Here is a 22,386-nt window from a genome sequence, read left to right as displayed (position 1 = left end):
TTTTTTAACAAAGCCCTATCAACTCGGTCATTCCATTGAAATCAACGAGGTATAGACACCCTAATCCCTAGGCTATTCTCATCTTGAGAATCAACGAGGTTTAGGTTTTATTTATTATTTATTTTCAGGCCAGCATATTTAGGCATGTGGAATGCCCTCCATTACTTTTTTATGTCATATGCTTTGAGATCATTGATTATACTAGTAAATTGTTATCCTATCCTTTTCCACCTAGGAGGTGATGTGATATACCCAGATATATCATAAAAGCCCAATAATGGGAGTATGAGAACTGTCAAATTGTTATGATATCTCTTTCAGCCTGGGAGGCGATGTGATATATCTAGATATATCACGAATCCCAACAATGGGAGTATGGGAACTGTCAGATTGTTATGATAACCATTTCCGCCTAGGAGGCGATGTGATATACCTAGATATATCATGAAAGCCCAGTAATGGGAGTATGAGAACTATTAGATTGTTATGATATCATTTTCTGCCTGGCAGGCGATGTAATATACCTGATATATCACGAAAGCCCATAAAAATGGGAGTATGGGAGAAAGCATATTTTTATGATATCTATTTTCGCCTAAGAGGCGATGTGATATTCAGAATTATCACGAAATTCCAATAATGGGAGTGAAAGCAATTTTGATTGCCCGGGGGGATAGTGCATGGCATCATTGTGTTATTTTGACTAGCGGGACTAGTCCATATTTTATAACCGGAGGAGAGAGGGTGTACTAGTGGACTTTAGATATAGATCCAAAAAGAGAGATTATACTGGTGATATGTCTTATTATTGTTGTGAGCTTATATTTGTTTTGGTGAGTGATATTCCTGTCAATTCTCCTATTTGATTTGTAATCACGTTTATTTCTAACTCGTAATTGTATGCTTGTTTCATTACCATCATATCGGAAAAATATTTAATGTTTTTCATCCTTACCTAATTCATAAGTTTGAATCAATATCTTGCTGAAATTCTAAATGGACGGTGATAGTAGTTAGTGTTGTTACATATTGTATATTTTGCTTGAATTTGTAATAAATGATGAGGAAGTCGTTTTGACTAGGTAGGTGTTGAGGTGGGGTTGTCATTATAGAAGTGTTGTTTTTGTGTAGGTAAGGTTGGTCATTTTCAAAAGAGATTATGCCGAAATTTTTTGTATGCCTTTTCTAGATATTAAGTTTTTGACATAATCATTCTCTAATTTTGGCTACACAGGTTCACCTCGGATTTCAAGAGAAATTCGGGAGCGGATCTAATTGACACATAATTGTTGTATTGTATCCTCATATATGCTTGATGTAATTTATAACCGATTTTATGCTTGCTTAAGTGGTGATATGGAAATTTCGAGGATGAAATTTTTAAGGGGGGGGAACTGACACGACCCGAACCTTATTCAATTCCTTACAGTTGTACTCTTATCATTTACTCATATCGAGAGTCGTTATGAGTGGAGACTTAAAAAGTTGACTTTGAATTCGTACGCTATTTGTGAAAACTTCCTTCACAGAAGTTGTTGAGCTCGATGATACGAGTTCGTAGTCATGCTGCACGTTTAAAATGGTTATCGTAGGTAAATGTTGTTAGCAACTAAAGTTAAACGTCAAATTTGGATTAAAGTTTCTGTAAGGGAAATATTGTAATTCACATTGGCACCCCAAATTTTAAATTCTCATTCCTTCTCTCTCGGACGCACGCTTTCCTTTTTTTTTCTTTTCTTCTCTTTTCAAAAAAAAAAACAAAAGCGAGAGGCGGGAGGCGGGAGTTGAACCGTGTCGGATCTTTTCCAAACCCAGTCCCGCCGCCGATGCCACTCTAGCTGTCGTATGATTCTTTTTTATTTCACCTTGTGCTTGAATTACTTTTAATAATTTGTGGGTGGAGTCTCACATTCTTAATTGAGGGATAATTGTGTTTGTCCTTCATGTTCGTAACATTTTTTCTCAATAAATTTCATTGAAAAAAAAAATAATCACAACTCATGTATGCAGTCATTTAGCTAAATGCAGAGTATTTTTCCAACAGATACCTCTTCAGCACTACCAGCTTCCATATCCTTACAGTTATTTCGACGTCATGGAACATGGATCGACCGTGTCTCCTTCCCCTCCAATACCAAAACCTCCACCGAATTCCCCAGGTCAAATTCTTTAGGGATATATGCCAAACCAGGTTGTTCTCATATTTTGGCTCCATAAATACAGTGATTGGTTCTCAGAAGATCTAGAGTTTGTTTGGTTCCTACTAATAGGTTAAATTCGATCATAATCGCATGCCTTACCGCCCTTATGAAGGTTCTATCTCCTTCATGAAAACGAGCAGCTAGCTCAACTGTAACTTCTGTTTTTTTTTTGGTCAGGACTGTAACTTGTGTTTAGGTATTGTTACTCGGGCAAAGAAAAGAAACTCATCTCATTCGTTGTGTTCGACGCATAAATATTACGCTTCAAATTTCATGGTGGTTATACACCGTTAAATAATGTAGGTATCCATAATTGTTTTTTTGGTAGGTCAAACACTGATTGCCTGCTCATAATACATCAGAATGAGGTCGACATGTTGTTACTTATTGTAGCTACAATAACTACGAAGTTGGCACATATCTTACATGTTTAATTAGTCCACTCTCCCTCACCTTCAGCTTCCAAAAGTTCTCGTTTCTTCTAATCAGTGTTACATATATACTACATTTAAATCTATACATATATGGATGGATATAACTTACTCAGAAGCTTGACTATGTTTCCTCAGCTTCTTCCAATTCTTAATGAAGAATCAACACCTTTGCCAACACCAGCAGCAAAGATCCTTGCAATCTCCAACTGGGTATTGGCAATAATTTCTGTGCGCTTCAGATCCATCTCTCCTCTCTTTGCCTCTGCTTCAACTCTCATCCTCTCTATCTCTCTCATTGTGTCCATTCTTGATTGCTCTGATCTTACCACAACCTCAGCTAACCATCTTATGCTCTCGGCTATCTCTATTTCCTCCCTTCTTCTTCGCGTCTTCTTCTCAATTTTCCTCTTCATTCTCTTGGACCTTAACTTTTCCTTATCACTATAAAGGGCTGGTGTGCTACTATCTATCTCCAATGGGTTCTTGTCTGATGCATGGTCTGATAATTTCATCCCCCCTCCTTCTTCCTGCATGTTAACGAGTCATAAATATTACATTGCTTTTTTTGTTCTTTTTCAAGTGCCACCAGTCTTATTTGTCTAGAATCAAAGAAAGAAAAACTTGATGGAATTATTAGTCCATATGTGTATGCGAAAATGTATTTACATCAATGTTCAGGTCGTTAGCTGCTAAGATCGATTACGCACCCTTTGGAAATGAAATAAAAATATAAAATTTATGTCAAGGGGCGCCATTCTAGTTTCTAATAGAGATGGATACAAGTATCTATTTCTTCTGATATTGATCTATATCATGACATGGGCTTCTACACAGTTGGTCTCTCAGTAGTTTGAACACATGGTTAACACATCATACTTGACAGTTGACACTTGATTATCCATATATTCATGAAAGGGTTTCACTATTGCATATAAAACTAGGATGAAAAGGATGGAACAATCGGACACCCAAGCTTGAAACAAACTCTGAGGGCTAAAAGCCAACGATCCCAGATTATGATGCCTGATATATGGTAAAGTTTGGATCTTTACTCAAAATCAAAAGTAAAATGAAAATGGGTGATTGGGTCACGTAAACACTGACCTTGGCATCCCTATCAACACCATCAGACCCGTACGAGTTTTGGGCAGTTCCTAAATGCGTCGGCGGCGGCGGTGGTTGAGTCGGCGGTGACACCGGCACTGGTGGCTCCAATAGCATCAGTGCATGGTTGCTATGATGAGCCAACGGTGCCACTATCGGTGGCTGTTGCGGCGGCACAGGTGGAGCAACTACAGCAGCTGCTACAACAGTTGTGGCTGGAGGTGGGGCTCCGCTGCCGCGTAACAAAAGATCAAGGCGTGGATAAAGAGGCCAGGAAGAGCCATCAGCGGTGGCGGACTCGGAGCGGTAGCGCTTCTTCATGGACTCAATCTTGTTCTTACACTGCGTCTGAGTCTTGGGCGACTTGGAGCAGCTGGCGCGAGACGAGACGTGTCTGGCTACATCTTCCCAGTCAAGGCCTTTGAGCTTGGCTCTGTTTCTGAGTACCCATTTGGCCTCATAAGCCTCAAGGAGACTAGACACAGCTCCTTCACTCCACTCATCTCTCTTCAGCCTGTCACTACCAATCAAGGGTTTTGATCTTGGAGACTCCAAATTGTTAGAGAGGAGAGCTGTTGGGGGGTTTTGATCCTGGTTACCACCCTCTTTCTCTTTCTCTTTCTCCATCTCTCTCTCTCTCTCTCTCTCTCTCCGCAGTTTTACCCTTGAAAATTGGCTAAGCTGCTAACATTGTTCACCCACCAAACCATGCTTAAGCACAACCCACTAGCATTTTAGAGAGAAGAAAGGGAGGTCTAGCTAGTGAGAGAGAGAGAGAGAGAGAGAGACCCACTAGCATTTTAGGCTCTGTTGCTTTCTCCCATAGTGAAAGAAAGGAGGAAAGGGAAAAATGCGAAGTGGTAGTGGGGAACTATGGAAATGGGGGGTGTGGCCTTTTGTTTCAAATGGGTAAATGATGTGAGCCTGTGAACTTTTTGTTTTTCTCAACACTTTAGGAAAAAGGGGAGGTGGAGCTTTGTGATTGTGAGGATGTTGGTTTTTATTGTTGTGGTTGGATTGTTTTGGCTGTTAGCGTTGATATGAAGCCAACAGAGACATCCACTGGTGGTGGTGGTGATGGTGGCGGTGGTGGTGGGGGAGTCTTTCACGTGGGTCTGCCACCCACTCCATCTTCCATCTCAATGGTTTCTCATTTCACCATCTCTCTAGCTTCCAATTCTCTCTCATTCACCACTACCATCAAATATGCTATGCTGTGGCCATTTCAAAATCACCAGAAAAGGGACGTCCTCACCCTTTCTTGGCATCCTTTATGCCCTTTTTGGGAACTTTTGATGGATTCATCATGATCACTTTGAGCAATGGCTTGTTTTCAATTGGCACTTGAAATTTTTATGCCTGGGAATTGTTGTGGGTGGCTTGATGCCAATTGCCACTCGATCCCATGAAAGTAACTCTCCTGCATTACGGCTTGCTCATTTTCAGCATTTACATAGAGCCATAGAGGGCACCAATTCATTTGGATCCAGTGAAAATAAAATTTCACAAATTTGAAAACAAGATGGTAACAAGTTCAGTGGGTTTCAAGCACGCTACAAGGAAGGTTCGAACTTCCAACATTGTAGCTAGTGGGCACACGCTCTAACCAACTGAGCTATTTCAGCTTCTAATCATTATAATTTTGCAGATCTCTATTTGAATTTCTAAAATTCACTTCTCAGGTTTCTTTGGCCTCAATAATACCTATTATTATGATGCGTACTCGTGCCCCCGTCTAAACTACAGGTTCAAATATATCTAGTTTGGTTTAAGGTGAATATTAGCTAATTTCTAAGTGGTTACATTCGTGAATGGTAGTTAAACACAACTTTGGTGCGCATAGAGCTAAGTGATGGAGAAGTTGAGAACTTGAAAGTGCTTCAGGAAAAAGTTGAGCAAGAGCTTTTTAAGAGATAAACTGTCAAAGTCGACTAGTTAAATATACGTGACTTGGGACAAATGTTGTTGACAAGAATTGTACTATTTAATAATAATTAGGGTTCATGTTTAATCACTATAAAAAATAAAATAAAATTGATAAATCATGATTGAGCAACAACGTTAGTACTTCTATATGTTGTGCGGAAGCCTAACAAGTATAAAGTATCAGAAATTTGAGAAAAATTAAATAGACAAAAAAATAAAGATTTACGTTGTTCACCCTAAAAGTAAAGGGTTACATCCACGGATATAAACAATGAGGAGATTCCACTAATATCAAAAAGAGATTACAATGTGTTTATCACTCAAATCCAATATCTCAATATCTCAATATCTCCAAATACACTCACCAAAAAGAAAATACCAAATAGAAGAACAACTTCTATAGAACCCTAAACTACGGCTACTTCTCTATAACCCTAAAGTTGTGACTCTCTTTTTCTCTCTATAATACTGATGGTCAAACATGTATTTATATTGCTAGACAACAACCTAAACCTAATAGGGTTAGGTCATAATATGGGTTTAATACAAAAGATAATTGATGGGCTTATTAATTTAAACCCTTTCAAGTTTTATGACACTTTTTTTTCTTCAATTCTCTAAAACTCAAAGCTGCTTTGACATCTTCTAAAAAGATAGCCTATGTTCCATACAACATGGTGTCAACAAAATTCTCAAAAGAATGAGGCAAATAGCATAGCAGTATCAAAGCCTAATCTTCATCTTCAATTTTCACATATATATTCCTCAAATCAGATATAAGCTTATTAAACTCATCAATATGGTTTTTAACAAGTGTATCTTCAAACATATGAAGAGTGTATAGTCGTTGTTTCAAATATAACCGACTGGTGAGGGATTTGGTCATATATAACTTCTCCAGCTTTAGCCACAATCCAGGTGCAGTCGTCTCATCAGCAACTTCACGCAGAACCTCATCTGCTAGGCATAACAAAATTGCACTATGTACTTGTTCTAACATGTCTTCTTTTTCTTCATCTGACAAAGTAGTTGGCCAAACATTCACTCCTTTTATCGGCTTCAATAAACCTTGTTTGACTAATAGGGCTCGCATCTTCAAACGCCAAATGTTGAAATCATTCATTCCATTAAATTTATCAATCTCAAATTTCGCCGAAGAAGTAGACTTCATAATTGAATCCAGAATCACAGAGACCAGCTCTAGTACCACTTATTGTGTGGAAGCGGTCAACAATCTCACACACACGGGTCCAATAATTCCAATACTCCCTTCACTTTAGCCACACTGTAGAGTTCGAGTATGAGGTTTTCCACAAAATGCCTCGATATTAGTGTGTGCAATCCATATAACTCAAGAATGACTCTTCACATTTTCCAATGTGGGATTCTAAATGACTCAAATCTAAGCCAATCAATTTCCAACAATCTCCACCTTGGCGTGATTCGAGTCATCACCAATTGTCTCACAATCCGAATAGTTTCACCTCAACCACAAGCATCTTGTGACCCTAATCCAAATGGGAGCTCCACCAAATTCGATCGTACGAGACACCAAGTCCCAAGCGTAACTTGGGCTCTGATACCACTTGTTGTGCAGAAACGTAACAAGTATGAAGTTTCAGAAACTTGAGAAAAGATAAATAGACAAAATAAAGATTTACATTGTTCACCCCAAAAACAAATGGTTACATCCACATGTATAAACAATGAAGTGATTCCACTAATATCAAAAGGAGATTACAATGTATTTATCACTCAAACTCAATATCCTAATATCTCCAAATACACTCACCAAAGAGAAAACACGAAATAGAAGAACAACTTCTATAGTACCCTAAATTGCGGCTACTTCTCTATAACCCTAAAGTTGTGGCTCTATTTTTCTCTCTATAATACTGCTGGTAAAGCATGTATTTATATTGCTAGACAACAACCTAAACATAATATGGTTAGGTCATAATATGGGCTTAATACAAAAGATAATTTATGAACTTATTAATTTAAACTACATACCAACACTAAAAAGGTTCCAAAGTTCCCCTATTGTAGAGTTGCAGTCAAGGATCAGGTTTTCAATTCTCAAAGGTGGAAACCTTGATAATAACTAGAATTTATCACGATACAAGTGACAAGTTTAAACTCCACTTCACTTGCCTCATGATATAAACGAGATTTGAACTAACGACCTCCACGATAACATTTTTTATTTTTATTTTTATAATTACCATGTCATAGCTCACCGACATCTGCTTCGATATCCTATCCACGCAACGGCATGGCCAGAAGCTTTCACTTAGAAATTGAAAAATACAAAAGAGTTCGAGTGGAGAATTTCTCCCTGCTCGCATCTAATGGGATTCTGCACTAAGAGCATTTTCAAGGTATTGTTTCGTATAGCCTTTCGGTTTACTTTCCGTTTCAACCACGTTGTCATGCATTTGGTCATATAATGTTCTTCTATTTTAATTTCCTCATATCTCCAATATATATGATATGATGCTATCATCTATCTATCGTGTCTCACTCTTTTCCATCAAGTTTTCAGCTATCTATCAAAAGTGAATATTAGCTTCAGCACTCGATCCGCTAGCACGACAATTAGTATTTATGCCTCTCTCTTTTTTTTATTGAAGAAACCGGGTGATCTCTCGTCAAACGATCAAGAACAGATGTCGCCCGTGGAATGATCAGAAAAGGTGTGGAGTTGAATGAGGTGGTTTTGACATGTTCGGATCCGATGGTTGTCTGTGATGGTTATGGACTTATGGGTAGTGTCACCTTTATATACACCATCGGTGCTGTCAATCAATTTTTTTGAGAAGATGCTATTGAACCGTAAAGAGCGGCGAAACCATATGAAAACTATTGCCAACATTTCTAGCTGAAGCATCTCATTTGATGCAGGTATAGTAGGCGAGACTTGACCGAGCACCTCTAGCAGTAGTCAAGAGTCTGTCAATCTGTCATCATCATCCAACTAAATTTGATACTCTCTCCTACGAAATAACTCACAATACCTACTCCGTTCGTAATTCCATCGATTACTCGTCTATCAAAAAAATGAGTTAGTTCGGCTAATCTTCTTATACGCTTAGTTAAAGAGATTGTATAAAAAAACATCTTGTACGGGGTCGAGTAATTTCTTGGTCCTCCGCCGGTAGTTGTGGATTCAAGGGTACGAGTGCGGGAAATGCTATTCGGACAGTGGTGGATCAAGGTATGCAACGAGCAGAAGTCATGATCAAGGGCCCGGGTCTCGGGAACCCTACACCTCCACAAACTTCTTCTCACTTTCTTATCATCTAACAAGATATGGGAGGTGGGATTTGATTTGTAAGAAGCGTACAACCATAGGCCTGGAGCCAATCCAAACATTGCCGGAGTGAAGAGGTTTAGTGTGCATACAATACGAGTTCCTTCATAGTTTAAGCACGCCAATTCTTTAAAGGAGAAATTAATCAAAATGCTTCGACTTCGTCTCCCGTAGATTCATCTGGCTTCAAGTTATCTGCTTATATACCTCACAGACAATATGCTGGTAACATGAATTATCAATCAGTCTAATCGTTATGCCAAAGCATGTCAACTGCCAAAACCAAACTTTCCGAAATCACAAAAATGGAATTGGTATCACTCAGCTGGAGCAGGTTCACATTCGCCATCATTCAATTTCACTTCCAAAGAGACAAAGCCACACGCTATTAACTATGATGCCGAGTTTATAACCAAAATAGTCTCCACAAATTTCTTCCAGGCATACTTAACTGACTAAAATGACTGTTATTCCAAATCACAGAGAATAACCTCCAAACTACAATTCCAAACAGACCTTGGAATATCATTCCACGACTTGAGAACCTCAAATATGGCAGCAAGCCAGCGAGAAATAATGCACTGACCTCTTGAGGGTCATAACATCTATATTACAAATGCATTTTAGTTCCCTTGAAAGAGTAGAGAAAAACAAATCCTATTGCAATAGCAAAACATAAACCAGCCTGGGGAAGAGAGAAAACAAATCCGAAAAGTATATCATTCTGCTAAATAATGTTTTATAACAATACCTTGCCAGCTCTGGTTATACATAAAACAATATATTAATTGAGGGCTAATTTATCCCGATGTGATAACGTACTTGATCGTAGATTTGCTTGTTTATTTTAGCATGCTGAATGCAAATTTTTTAGATTAAAATGGTAAAGAAAATTAGACTACACATTCTTAGACGTTGTAAACAAAATTGGACTACAAGAAACTTATTATCAACTATATCCATGGCATCAATATAGACTTTACACTTGCTTCCCTCTAGAAGTCTAGACATTGCTATCGACCAACAAAGTAAAGCAACATTTAGCAGGTTACCTAGAGCATATCAGAATCGAAGTTGGGACATGTCACTCACCTCATATTTTAACCCTGATACCAGACAGCCTAAGTATAATCGAATTTGATGGCATAATCATACAACAACCTAATAAGTTCGACTGCATATGTACAGAAGCTAATAAATTTAGAGCGGACGTATAGTTCTTCTGAACAAGACCCTAGTCAATACACATTCTCCCGACCCATCACAAGTTTACAACATACCCGTCATTGGCATAGGTCCATAGAAAACTCTACAATGCAAATACCAGCACTACCTCCAATTAGTATTATGAACCATTTCCATGTAAACAACAAACACGAACAGCAACGTTCCTGTATTCTGAATCAATTCAAGGAAGATTGTCTTAGTAAAGAATCAAACCGCGGATCTCTGAATAAACTCGAAATGCTTTGATTCCCGCCATCAATCACCCTCAACAGCGCCACTCCTTTACTCTTCCCTTTCGGCCCCCCATTCTCCGCCACGTCAGCAATCCCATCCACCACCCCCATTCCCTCCTCCCTCACCTCCGCCGCGACCCTCTCGCCGCAGCACCGGGCCAGATTGAGCAGCGCCGACACCGCATTCTCCCTGCTCCTAAAGCTCGATCCGGTCGAGAAATCAAGAAGGTCCACCAGAACCCTAACTCCGGCGACCTTCCGGAACGCGTCGCCGCTCTCCTCGCACCCTGCCACCTGAGCAATCACCGCCGTGGCGTCCTCCACGATCCCGAGGCGGCCGTCGTTCACCACCAGTGTGAAAAGCGCGGGAACCGCCCCGAGCTCCACCAGCGAGGTCCGATTGGAGTGGCAGAGAGCGATCCCGAACAGAGCCTTGAGCGCGTCCTTCACCGACCGCGGCGGCGACTTGGGGTTTTTGACGATGTCGATCAGCGAGTACACAATGTCGCGCTTGGCGCCGATGACCGGCCGGTAGTCGTCCACGACGAGCAGGCTATGGAGCGTAGCAGCGGCGGACTGGACGGCGGTGGCGCAGGTGCCCGGGGAGCTGTGGTGGCGTAGCGCGTGGGAGATCGCGTCGAGGAGGCCGCGCGTGGAAATAAGGGAGTGGCGGCAGGAGATGGAGATGTTGAGGAGAGTGGCGGCGGCGTCGTCTTGGAAGTCAGGGGAGGAGCCGAAGAGAGTCTCGGCCAAGTATGGGATGGCTCCGGCGTCGGCGACGATGGGGCGGCAGTCGGCGTCGTGCTTGGTGATGAGTCGGAGCTCCTTCAGGGCTTCGGATCGGGTCTGTTCGGAGACGGAGCTCAGCTTCGAGACTAAGGACTGTGCCGTTCGGAGCTTCACCTCCATTACTGGGATTTTGAGCGTCTGACTGTTCTTGGATTTGGATTTGGAGATCTGGGTTTGGTGAATTGTTGGGTGATTTGAAAAGAGAGTAAGCTGGAATTTCGGATAAGAATGTTTGAATTTTGGAGGGTTTCACACGCTATTTTATCCGAGGGATGAAGGGTCAAAGGTGGTGGGTAGTTTCAAAAGCCAATTGGGGTCACCAACTTCTATTTATTCAAGGGAAAACAAATGAAATGTAGATGAGAAAGAAGGGACGGCGACGGCTGGCAACTGACTGGTCGGAGTTGTGAAGCGCGAACCGTCCGACGACAAACCAATCACCGAATTTGCGTGTTCTTGTTGAAATAGCAAAATCGTGGAGTTTGACGACGACTAAGCAACCAACCATTGATATGTGATTTGTATCAGTTGTACGTATTTGAAGATTGAAACTTGTATTAGAGTACGGATCATATTTGAGATGAGCAGACGTACGAATTCCGCAAAGAAGGTCAAATCTCATGTATTATTGATTTTGATGGGTCTGTTGGACATGGGAAATCTATCTCCAGCGTAAGGCTCGGCAATGGGCCCGGCCCATTAATAACGTGTTCGGCCCGTGTCTCAGGCATATTTTTAGATCGGGTCAGGCCGGGTTTTCAATAAAATAAATACCCACGTACTACCTATAGACTCGAGTCTTACAGGCTTTTTCGGTTATATTTATTTGTAATGTATATATTAATAATAATTAAGATGTGATAATTATTGAACTAAATAGGGGAATTGAGAAGAGAAACACTAAAAAATTTGACCATTTCAATTCTTTGTGCCCATTTCAATTTTGCATGCAAAATTACATATTTGTCCTCCTTCCGTAATCAAATCTCCCTGAACCTAGATCTGCAATCACGTTTGTTACTTTGTTTCAGACCTGAGGTGAGGCTGCGGCAGCAGCCACCTCATGCCCCAAAAACTTGCTTAACTTTTTTTTAAATGATATATAGGAATACATATATATGCAATATGATAAAGATAATCACTCATCCTCCTCCTTTAACTCTAATCAAGTCCTGGAATCAAGTCATTAAATGTAGATTTCTAATCACAAAGATCTTATATAGTTGTTATGCAAATCATGTGGATCTTGTAATTATATGCTAGTATTATAAAACTATAATCTTCATTTAATGTAAGAAGAGTCATATTCGACATGGTATCCGAGTTTTCTAAATGATTTTAACTCTCTCATCCAATGTAATTGATTATTGATACATAGAAATAATTATTAAGACTTTTGAATTTAGATGAATGGGTAATTCAATACTAGATTAATTCTTTTTTTTTTGTACTAAAGCACGAGGGCACTATTTTTAGATCGCCTCAAATCTTGAAATATCAGGTTTGACCCTACTTCCAAAGTCGTCATCTTCTCTCTTTCCCGATCTCAAATCTCTCTCTCTCTCTCTCTCTCTCTCTCTCTCTCTCTCTCTCTCTCTCTCTCTCTCTCTCTCTCTCTCTCTCTCTCTCTCTCTCTCTCTCTCTCATTCCAATCACCGATTTTCGATGTCAAGATCAGGATACGCCTTCGGCGCTGCGACATTGGCTCTCGTCAAGATCGGTTCCGGTTGATTGCAGTTACAACGTGGCAGTGGCAAGTGACGTGGGTCGAGTAGAGGTTGGCAGTGGCTCCTGGTTGATGACAATGATGTAGTGGGTGCCTAATATGAAAATCAAAACTGATTTGTTTTTTTATTGAGAGTTAGTAATAGTAAATTATTATCTAGATATAAATTTGTAGTCTCTATTAGCTGATATAGATGAAGGGATTTTCACTAAGCCAGTTGGAGATATGTATGTGATAATCTTCACTACATTTCTTAGGATAGTAACATCACTAACATAACTATTTGGGGTTAACAACGTGATTACTGGAGTTCAGTAACATGATTACTCGGTGTCAATAACATGATTATTGAGAGTCAGTAATTTAATGTTGTGAGTTATTGGGGTTTAATAATTTATTGCCAGTAGTACTAGTGACCAGATTCGCAATTCTGACGTCTAGTGACCGGATTTCCGATTCCAACCACCGGTGATTTGAAATTTATTATGAGTTACTGAGGTTAGTAATTTTATTTTGACTGCTGGTTGTGGTCGGACTCTAGTGGTCGTCAAAGTCTCTCTATTCAATAGGTGTGATGGTAAAATGGTCCTAAAATGTATATATTTAGTGGAAATGTGTTGAATTGGGCAAATTGTAGGTAGCCTTGTGTTAAAATTGGCAATTTTTAAAATGTGTCATTGAAATGAGCAAAAAATGAGCCAAATTAGTACTAAATAGACATTTTCTATTGATATTTTGTTGTGATTTGGCATAGTAATTAGCCGCATGAATTTTCCGGTATCAACACATGAACAAACATCCAACTCGTTAATTAGCCCATTTGGTGCAAAGCGAAAACCCCAAAGGGAAGAAACCAGCTCATATCGAGAAACATCAATCTTTGAGAATATTGATGCCATTCTAACCTTTGAGAATGCAACAAGTAGCTCAGAGTCTAATTCCGTCTATTTAATTTGTATGAAAATAGTGAATTTATAGTGTAGTAGAATTTATGGTCTAAATAACGGTTATCGGCATCGTATCGGTTTTATAAAATAAGGATATATCGAGATATATCGGATTATATGAGATTTATCGTTTTTGCTAAATTTTAATTAAATTTAATATATTTATAAACATATACATCAAAATGTACCAAATAAACTTCAAAAATTAAAACTTATAGAAATGAATGTACTAAATAAACTTCATAATTTTTTTATTGTTTTGACAATTAAAATACATAAATAGTATTAATTAATAAAAATAGAGGTGATCATTCATCATAAAACTCTCTCGTCATCGGATGCTATCGATGAAACTTTCATTTTCTTTAAATTATTTTTTCAAAAAGACGTGGTTTTTAAAAAAATATTTTAAAAAAACACCGATATATCGGGTGAAACCGAGTTTGACCCGATATATCGTCATTTGACTTGATTTTTTAGGTTGACCGATATAATAGACCGATAAGCAACTTATCGTAGTGTTTTCTTAATATTAGGGATATATCAGGAATATATCGAGATATTTAGAACATTGAGTAGAATTGCCGGAATGACTTAGTGTACAAAGAATTGACCGAATAAATTGCAAAAGCTGTTGTAGATCGGAAAGACATATATGAAGTCTATCAGGTTTGATTACTTTGGTCCGAGTTTTGTAATTGTATCGTTTCTTTTTGTTCTTCGTTGCCATGCATTGCACACACAAACATTAATAATAGATAGCAAACGATGACACAAACATTAATAATAGATAGCAAACGATGAAACGTAAAACTAAAATTTATTAAATCGAAAAGCTTGGAGTCAGGATTCTTGTGCAAGGCTTTTGCAAATCCTAACCCGTGAAGTTGAAAAAGGACACAAAGGCTAGGGCACTCCCGTGAATATATGTCGATACAAATCACATTAAGTTCGGACCTTACACTATTGCTAGTCCATCATTTAACTCTTATAGCCATTAAACACAAATCTTTGTGGCAAGCCAATACAATAATTCATCCAAGCATAATACTACTAGAATAGTAATCGTTCAAGTACTAGTTAAATACTAGGGCCAATGACCAAACAGAGTCACTTGGGAAGTAATCGAACCAAACAAAACATTTAGGTGCATTGCTCACGGGCAACACCGAGCCTTGAGTTGGGTACATCAATGAGCACCCTGTGGTTCTGCTGCTGCATGTTGGCGATCACATTCAGAACCGAGTTCACATTATCAGGCGCCGCTGCCATGGCCAAACATGTGGTGCTACCTGCCGTGCTCCGGATCACTACGTTGTCGGCGGGCAGCGTCACATTCATGCCCGTGAACATGAAAGTGATCGTGGGCACGACGATCGGGCCACTGTAGCAGGTATCGAAGCCACCTAGAGATGTCACAGGTATCTTGCGGCCGACTCTCCTTCGGAACTCGTTGCGGACTGCCTCGTAAGCGGGCGTCACTAGGCGAGTGAAAACAGTGCCTGAAACATAGATTAAACTCTTATCGCAAGTGTTTTGACACATGATATATAGGAGTTACCTATAACAACAATATGAACAATGCATTATTTTCAGAAACTTTCACAAATTATTAAAGATTATTACTAACTAGGTCACCCAAAGATCTATCCAAGGAGGCAGGGGTCATAATAATTATTACGAGTTAGGAAATTTCGTATTCAGGGTAAAATCCAAATCTAAAGTCTAAGAGGGCCCTCTAGCTAAATTATGTCATGTGGTCTAGTCACATGTCAGAGAAAATAATTAAGAGCAACAAGATCCAAGAATCATTAGATTCAAAAAACATTCTTTTTAATCAAAATTCAAATCTAGTGATTAGATCAGAGAGTGTTTGATAATAATTACCAGAATCAATGACTGTCCCAGCACCAGTGGTGGGATTGAAAGCCAAAGCAGCTGGGGGGATATCAACGATTCTCCTTCCAACCCTAATGGCATTTAGGTTGACATAATAGAGTGATGACCTCCTAGGGTTCTTGAGCAATGGGGTGTACTTGATTCTAATAGGCTGCCCAACAGTTCCAAGCCTCAGTGAACCAGAGAAGTTGAGTGACTTGTAGCCAGGGAGGCAGTATGAGAATGTGGATTTGTAGAGGTTTTGAGTCTGTGACATAAGCGACATTGGCCCTCGGCCGAGACCCAGAAGACCCTGCGGCGGCACTGAGCTGCCGGTGGTCTTTTGGATGCAACCGAAGGTGTAGGCAGGCACCACATCGTTGGCTAGTTTGAAGGTTTCTTGTGACAGGTTTGATGCAATGGTGGAACCTCCATATGTAACATTGAAGCTGCAGGTGCTTCCAAGGCAGCTGGGGTTGGGTGCCTGTGAAAATCCACGTGCCATGATGTTAAATTATTTGGTGTGATTTTAGTAAAGCACTCTACACATATTATTAGTGGTACTTAAAATAAGTGCACACATTATTGAGATACCCCATTACTTTAGACTTGATACATAGAAGATTATCAGCATTAAGAGATTTGCTTATTATTAAAACATCTACATGAATGGATGATCCAAATTAGTATTACATATTGGCAAAGTGCACATAATAATGTACCAAATAAAGATTAGTCACGTTCTTCACCTCTGTACTTAAGAAAGAACGGATCTGTTGAGATCTCATTAAGTGATTAAACCATTTGAAACAGAAAAGCTGAAACAATGAAGATCAATGGTAATATACCTGCTTGCACTGAGGAGCACCACAACCAACGGACCTAAAGGTGGTGGATTTGAGAGAGTTGAAGACATTGGAAGAGCAGCCAACGCAGCCATTGCAAGGAACCCAAGCAGCATCACTGCTGGTGTCCACAGCCATTAGCAGAGTCTGAGGAGGAGTTCCGATATTGGCCCTCACAATGTACGTGGGGCTCTGAATGATCTGTCGTCCCGACGCAATGGGGACAATAGACTTCTTAGCCCCGGCGAGACTGGCCAAGAATTGGAGCCTTGCCTGGTCCTTGGCCAGAGTTTGGAGCACGTCCTCCTCCCATGAGAGTGGCTGTGCTGGTCTGAAGGGGGAGCATGGGCTGTAGACATGGAAGACTTTGAGGTCGGAACCGTGGTCACTGGTGGCACTGCATTTGGGGTCTGGGTTGTTGAGGGCTTGGGCAGCTACGAAGAAGCAGAGGAGGGAGAGTGAGAAGAGGTAGGAGAGAGCTGCCATGGCGTGTCAAGTGTGTTTGTGATGATATTAGTGTGGGAGTGAGCTTATATATAGTTTGCCACATTGTTTAATTATCTTGATTTATGGTTAATTCTCGGTACCTAAAGTATGCATACTTGCTCAATTTAGTACCCGATGTATAAAAACGGACAATTTGGTACCTGAAGTTGTTATTTGTAAGCCATTTTGGTAACTGTATCAATTTTAATCATATTTTAAGGGTTATTTTCGTTATTTTAGTCTTAAACTCATTAAATTCACATTGTTCTTCATTTCTTTCTATAATTGTGGCCTCTTTGGAGATAATTAAATTGATATATCTACTCCACTTAGCATCTACTTCGCATGTATCAAAAATAATTTTTTTTCTTAATATACTTATTGTATCCTAATTATTTTTTACAAAGAAAATAAATTTCATTTATGCAATTGTAATTTTTTATTAAAATATATATTTTAAATTATTTAAAATTAAAATCAATTTAGATTGATAGCTACATTATGAAAAATTATATACGTAAATCATCACAGATACTAAGTGGATGAGTTATCAAAATTTTAGTGATAATTTAGAGGTAATTTGAAGGTATTATGTAAAAATGAAGTAAAGTAGAGATAAGATGACGGAAATAACCCTGAAAATATGATTAAAATTGACATAAGTACCAAAATGGCCTAAATTTGAAAACTTTAGGTACCAAATTGTCCGTTTTCATACATCAGATACCAAATTGTTCAAGTATCCAAATATCAGGTATCATAGGAGGAATTTACCCGTATGATTTATCTCGCAAAACTTTTTACCAAAGGACTGTTACTTTACACCTTTTACTATGATTTTTTTTTTACAACCCCTAAATCCCTATTCACACACCATTTTTTATTATTCTATCACTAGAATTAAAATGAATTTATAAATTTAGCCATCAAATTAACTTTATGATAGGCTCTCAATCCCTCTCATCTTGGAGGATGTGTAGCAATTTGAGGTGTTAATGGCACAACCTTCTTTTTTTTTACTTTGTTCTTCTTTTTTTTTTGATACACTTTTGTTTAACCTTAAGACACTCATTATTATAATCACACTTCTCAATCGTATCTGACATGTAATCGGTAAGGTTAATTAGTTTCTTCTGAAATCAACTTAGGCTTATAATCAGAAGTTAACAGAATTATAAAGAGAGAATATAAGGTGTCAAAAAACTTCTTGAAAACAAAGATCTTACAAAAGTTGTTCACTATTGAAATAGTCGACAGAGAAAGAGAGATCCTCTTTGAGTAGAGAAATGTGGGATAATTTAGTATTACTATATATTAGAGTCATGTAGCATGTCTAGTGGAAAGGATACAATATATACATGTAGTGATGTAGATGTCGAATTAGTTAGTGGAGATTGTTTGCATAGCTAGAACAGACTGTTTCCCATTTTCTTTTGTGCGGTGAGGGGCCTCTCATGACTTGTTTGTTCGCATCAATCGACCTAGATCAGATGGTATCTTTAACTTGTCTATGATCTCATGTCCTATAGCTAGCTAGGGCTTGTCAAACCCTTAAACCCAGAACGGCCAGAGCTACCAAAGAGATTAGGAGCTTATCTTGATTAGTTCGATCGATGATGGCTGAGGAGACGAGTTCCATCAAGTAGTGCTAGCACATATCAACCCTTATAAAAGGTCACTTTCTAATTCGATCAATAGTGTGGACTCTGCATTGTCTTGCACTTCACTCCCACATCCGGTAACACTTGATAACTCATGATGTATTGATGAGTAACTCCTCTTCTAATCATATGATCCCATTTCATCAAATTCGGTGACAGCTTCCGCCGGAGATCACTAATAACACGTCGCACATGATGTAATGTGACCATATGCAATAATCTTGAGGGCCAAATCCCTTTTGCTCAAGTTTTCCACCCTCTAATAATTATATATACTTTTTTTTTGAGAATTTTTAATAATTATATATTCTATCACAGAAGATGTATAATTAAATTGTCTCCAGCCGGCCGTATAATTATTATATATCGTGTGTTCTTAGCTAAGTTCTAGTGGCATCCCGTACATATATATAGACTCCAATACTCCATACTTCTGTAGTATTTCATGAGATGCTATCTATTGTAACTAAGCAATATTGTCATATATACCTGCTGCGTATTTTCCATATATATAATCGATTTCGATCATCCTCTCTTTGTTCTCAAGCTAATTTGAGAGTTGAGACCTTACTTTCGTTTCTTAAAATAAAAATAAAATTGAGAGCTTATTTTCCTTTGCATAAATGCATGGATGTGGCAAAAAAACCTTAACACTGATAGGTTTATATATGTAGTTTCTTAAGAACCAATCAGGTTGTTAATTAAGGGTTAGGGATTTGCATACTGAGATAAAAATGAAAAATGTAGATATATTTAGCTCTAGATCTCGATCGAGCAACTTGAAACAAGTATTTGGAGAGGCTGATATTTCCGAAGGGACCAATTTATACCAAATTTTTAATTAAATGTTGATTCATGCACAATTATACCATATATAAAATTTAATTTTATCATTATTTTATATACAATTATGTCTTAATTATACACAATTATATTATAATTATAGCAATTTAACCATAATCACACATAATTATATCATAATTAAAATAAATTTTTAACTTGCCGCAGGTACCACAACCCCCTCTAGCCTCTTCACAGTTCCGCCACTGATCACATGCATGTTATTGTCTCTCTAGATCTAATGCGCACAACACGAATATTGGTCATTATTGCTGCTCGTCTAGCTAATTAAAGTATCTCTTCTCCTTTTCTCGCTTAATCAAAAATATATTTGAGCAATGAAATTGCATATATAAATCACTTAGGAGTCCTTTTTCGTTTACTTTAATTTTGAGGCACATTGTTTCTTCAATTATTGATAAACACCTATATGGTCTCAATTGAGTCAAATCTCGATTGTGTTCAATATGACTGACGTAAACGGAAACTCTAAAGCCAATTAACCAAGCTCTTATACTACAACTGCAGATATTTGAACCTAACCAAATTATTTACATGCAGTACGTTAATATATAACAATTTATCCCACCTAATTTATTTCCTTATTTCCTTATATGTTGGATGAAATATCTGGGACGACATCTAATACATCATTGATACATCATGCTCGGTTTAATTACACAAAGGTGGAAGAGAACCTCACTAACTCGAGCAATGTACGTAGACTGTTCTTGAATATATGCCTTTCTTTCCAAATTGGAACGATGGACCATAGTGCTTTTGAGGCATGGGCGTTTTTGTTTCTTGATGATCCCAGCTGCAAAGGGAAAGTACATGCATGGTGTGGTCTGTGGTGCACACCAGACACAAACGTATTCAGTAGTCATCATAGAAACATATAGTGCAGTTAGCTTGCACTGTGAGACCACCAGAAATTCTGATCCCCCATGTACGTGGCCATGATAATCTGGTCATATCTTTTCTAGTGATGAGTATATAGGTGAATGCATGGACCATCCCATGGAGATGGGAAAAATAGGTCAAAATGATATATACTGTAATATTATTACATATATGCATGTCCGGCCAATGTAAATCTCATCCGTCAATTAGGTTTTATTGTGTACGTAGAACGATTTAGAATCATGAATCAATGTAAACATGCATATATATAACAATATGAGCTCTTCCTTAATATATTTCTTTCGGAGAAAATTAGTGATACACCCATTTTTCAAGCACTCTTTTGTGTTAAATCCACACTCAATTTCTTTTTCAATTCACACCCAATACTTATTGCAACCTTCCTAATAGAGTTTTTTAAATAATTAACATATTTCAATTTTTTGTTCTGGTTCACATTTTTGCCCTTCTAGTTGAAAAATAAAAATAAATGCATAAATATAGCTATCATAATTTATGAGATGCAATAATTTAATTTTATATCAAACATTAATGTATGCATAATTTTTGTGTTAATTTGCTGAATTAATAGAGAAAATTTTATATAAAGGAATAGTCAAATGAATGAAAAATGTAACTTTTATTTGTCTTAATTAATGCAATTGAAAGTCCTATTTTTCTCCACCTCGAAGGCTATTAAATCATGTTATTCAATATATTCTTACTAGAGAAAATCGTATATAACTTTTTCCTTTACCTTAGGTATGTTAGATTTTGTTTTTTTATCATCAAATGTTGACAAATAATCTTAATAAGATATATATGAAATTATATTTTGGGTTTATATTCTAGGATATTTTGTCCAAATATATTCATCTTCTATAATAGAAAATGTGTTTGTGGCAGGTGAGTTAAGTAATATCCTAAACTTTTCATAAAACCTTGTTAGTTCTCTATCATCACTGATAATGTTCATGTAATGTCTACATTTGATAATTGTAATAAATACTTACCACAAGAATAAACACGAGATGCACACTTCTCAACAACAAGTATAAATAGTGGACACATTTCATACCTTACATGTATATCCTTCCTATAGAGCCAACTTGTATAAACATTTGACACATTTTCACCTCACATGTATATCCTTCCTATAGAGCCAACATGTATAAATATTAGACACATTTCATCTCACATGTATATCCTTCTTATAGAGCAGGACGAAAACCACACACCCCCATCTATATGAGATGAACTCATTCTAATAACAACCTGATACACATGCATTACCTATTCCGCAAGAAATATACCACTACAAGTGCATAAATTACCTATCAAATAGACCTAGCATCCTACCACAAAAGGTAAAATATTCGAATTCATAGGTAATACCAACTTGATAAATAGGATTCAATCTAAAGCACACCATACATACCTATTCACCAGAATATAAATAGGAGACATACATATGGCTAAGAAGACACACCACAAATCCAGACCAAAATACGAATAATTTTTTTTTATACCTAACGATTAGGTCCAAAGTAATACATACTGAAAAATAAGAAGTAGAAGTTGTGTCGACAATGCAATGCAAATCACTCTTTAATAAACTGATCAATTTACATCAATAAAAAATAATATATATATATAGGGTAAATTCCTCATATGGTACCTGATGTATGAAAACGAACAATTTGGTACCTAAAATTCTCAAATTTAGGCCATTTTGGTACTTATGTCAATTTTTGACCATATTTTCAGGGTTATTTCCGTCATCTTATCTCTACTTTACTTCATTTTTTTCATAATACCTTCAAATTGCCTCTAAATTATCACTAAAAATTTGATAAATCATCCACTTAGTATC

At 37.9% G+C, this 22,386-nt stretch overlaps 3 protein-coding genes across 3 annotated transcripts; all 3 read right to left on the bottom strand.

Annotated features, from left to right (window-relative positions):
• Window positions 1-2,531: 2,531 nt before the first annotated feature.
• LOC126802247 (trihelix transcription factor ENAP2) lies at window positions 2,532-4,566 on the bottom strand. The gene is made up of 2 exons (XM_050529846.1): window positions 3,740-4,566; window positions 2,532-3,162 (listed from the first exon to the last, which is right to left on the bottom strand). The coding sequence occupies exons 1-2, from the start codon at window positions 4,364-4,366 to the stop codon at window positions 2,767-2,769; spliced, it is 1,023 nt and encodes a 340-aa protein (XP_050385803.1). The 5' UTR covers window positions 4,367-4,566; the 3' UTR covers window positions 2,532-2,766.
• A 5,339-nt stretch (window positions 4,567-9,905) lies between these two features.
• LOC126802436 (protein spotted leaf 11) lies at window positions 9,906-11,521 on the bottom strand. The gene has a single exon (XM_050530063.1). The coding sequence runs from the start codon at window positions 11,345-11,347 to the stop codon at window positions 10,382-10,384; it is 966 nt and encodes a 321-aa protein (XP_050386020.1). The 5' UTR covers window positions 11,348-11,521; the 3' UTR covers window positions 9,906-10,381.
• Window positions 11,522-14,870: 3,349 nt separating this feature from the next.
• Window positions 14,871-17,109, bottom strand: LOC126802188 (aspartyl protease AED3-like). Its single transcript, XM_050529769.1, has 3 exons — window positions 16,627-17,109; window positions 15,788-16,262; window positions 14,871-15,402 (listed from the first exon to the last, which is right to left on the bottom strand). Exons 1-3 carry the CDS (start codon window positions 17,107-17,109, stop codon window positions 15,044-15,046), a joined length of 1,317 nt encoding a protein of 438 aa, XP_050385726.1. The 3' UTR covers window positions 14,871-15,043.
• Window positions 17,110-22,386: the final 5,277 nt, after the last annotated feature.

Source organism: Argentina anserina, chromosome 7, assembly GCF_933775445.1.
Source record: "Argentina anserina chromosome 7, drPotAnse1.1, whole genome shotgun sequence".
Taxonomy (NCBI): Eukaryota; Viridiplantae; Streptophyta; class Magnoliopsida; order Rosales; family Rosaceae; genus Argentina; species Argentina anserina.
The sequence above is the reverse complement of the archived record's forward strand: the minus strand, read 5'-3'. Positions and strand labels throughout refer to the sequence as shown.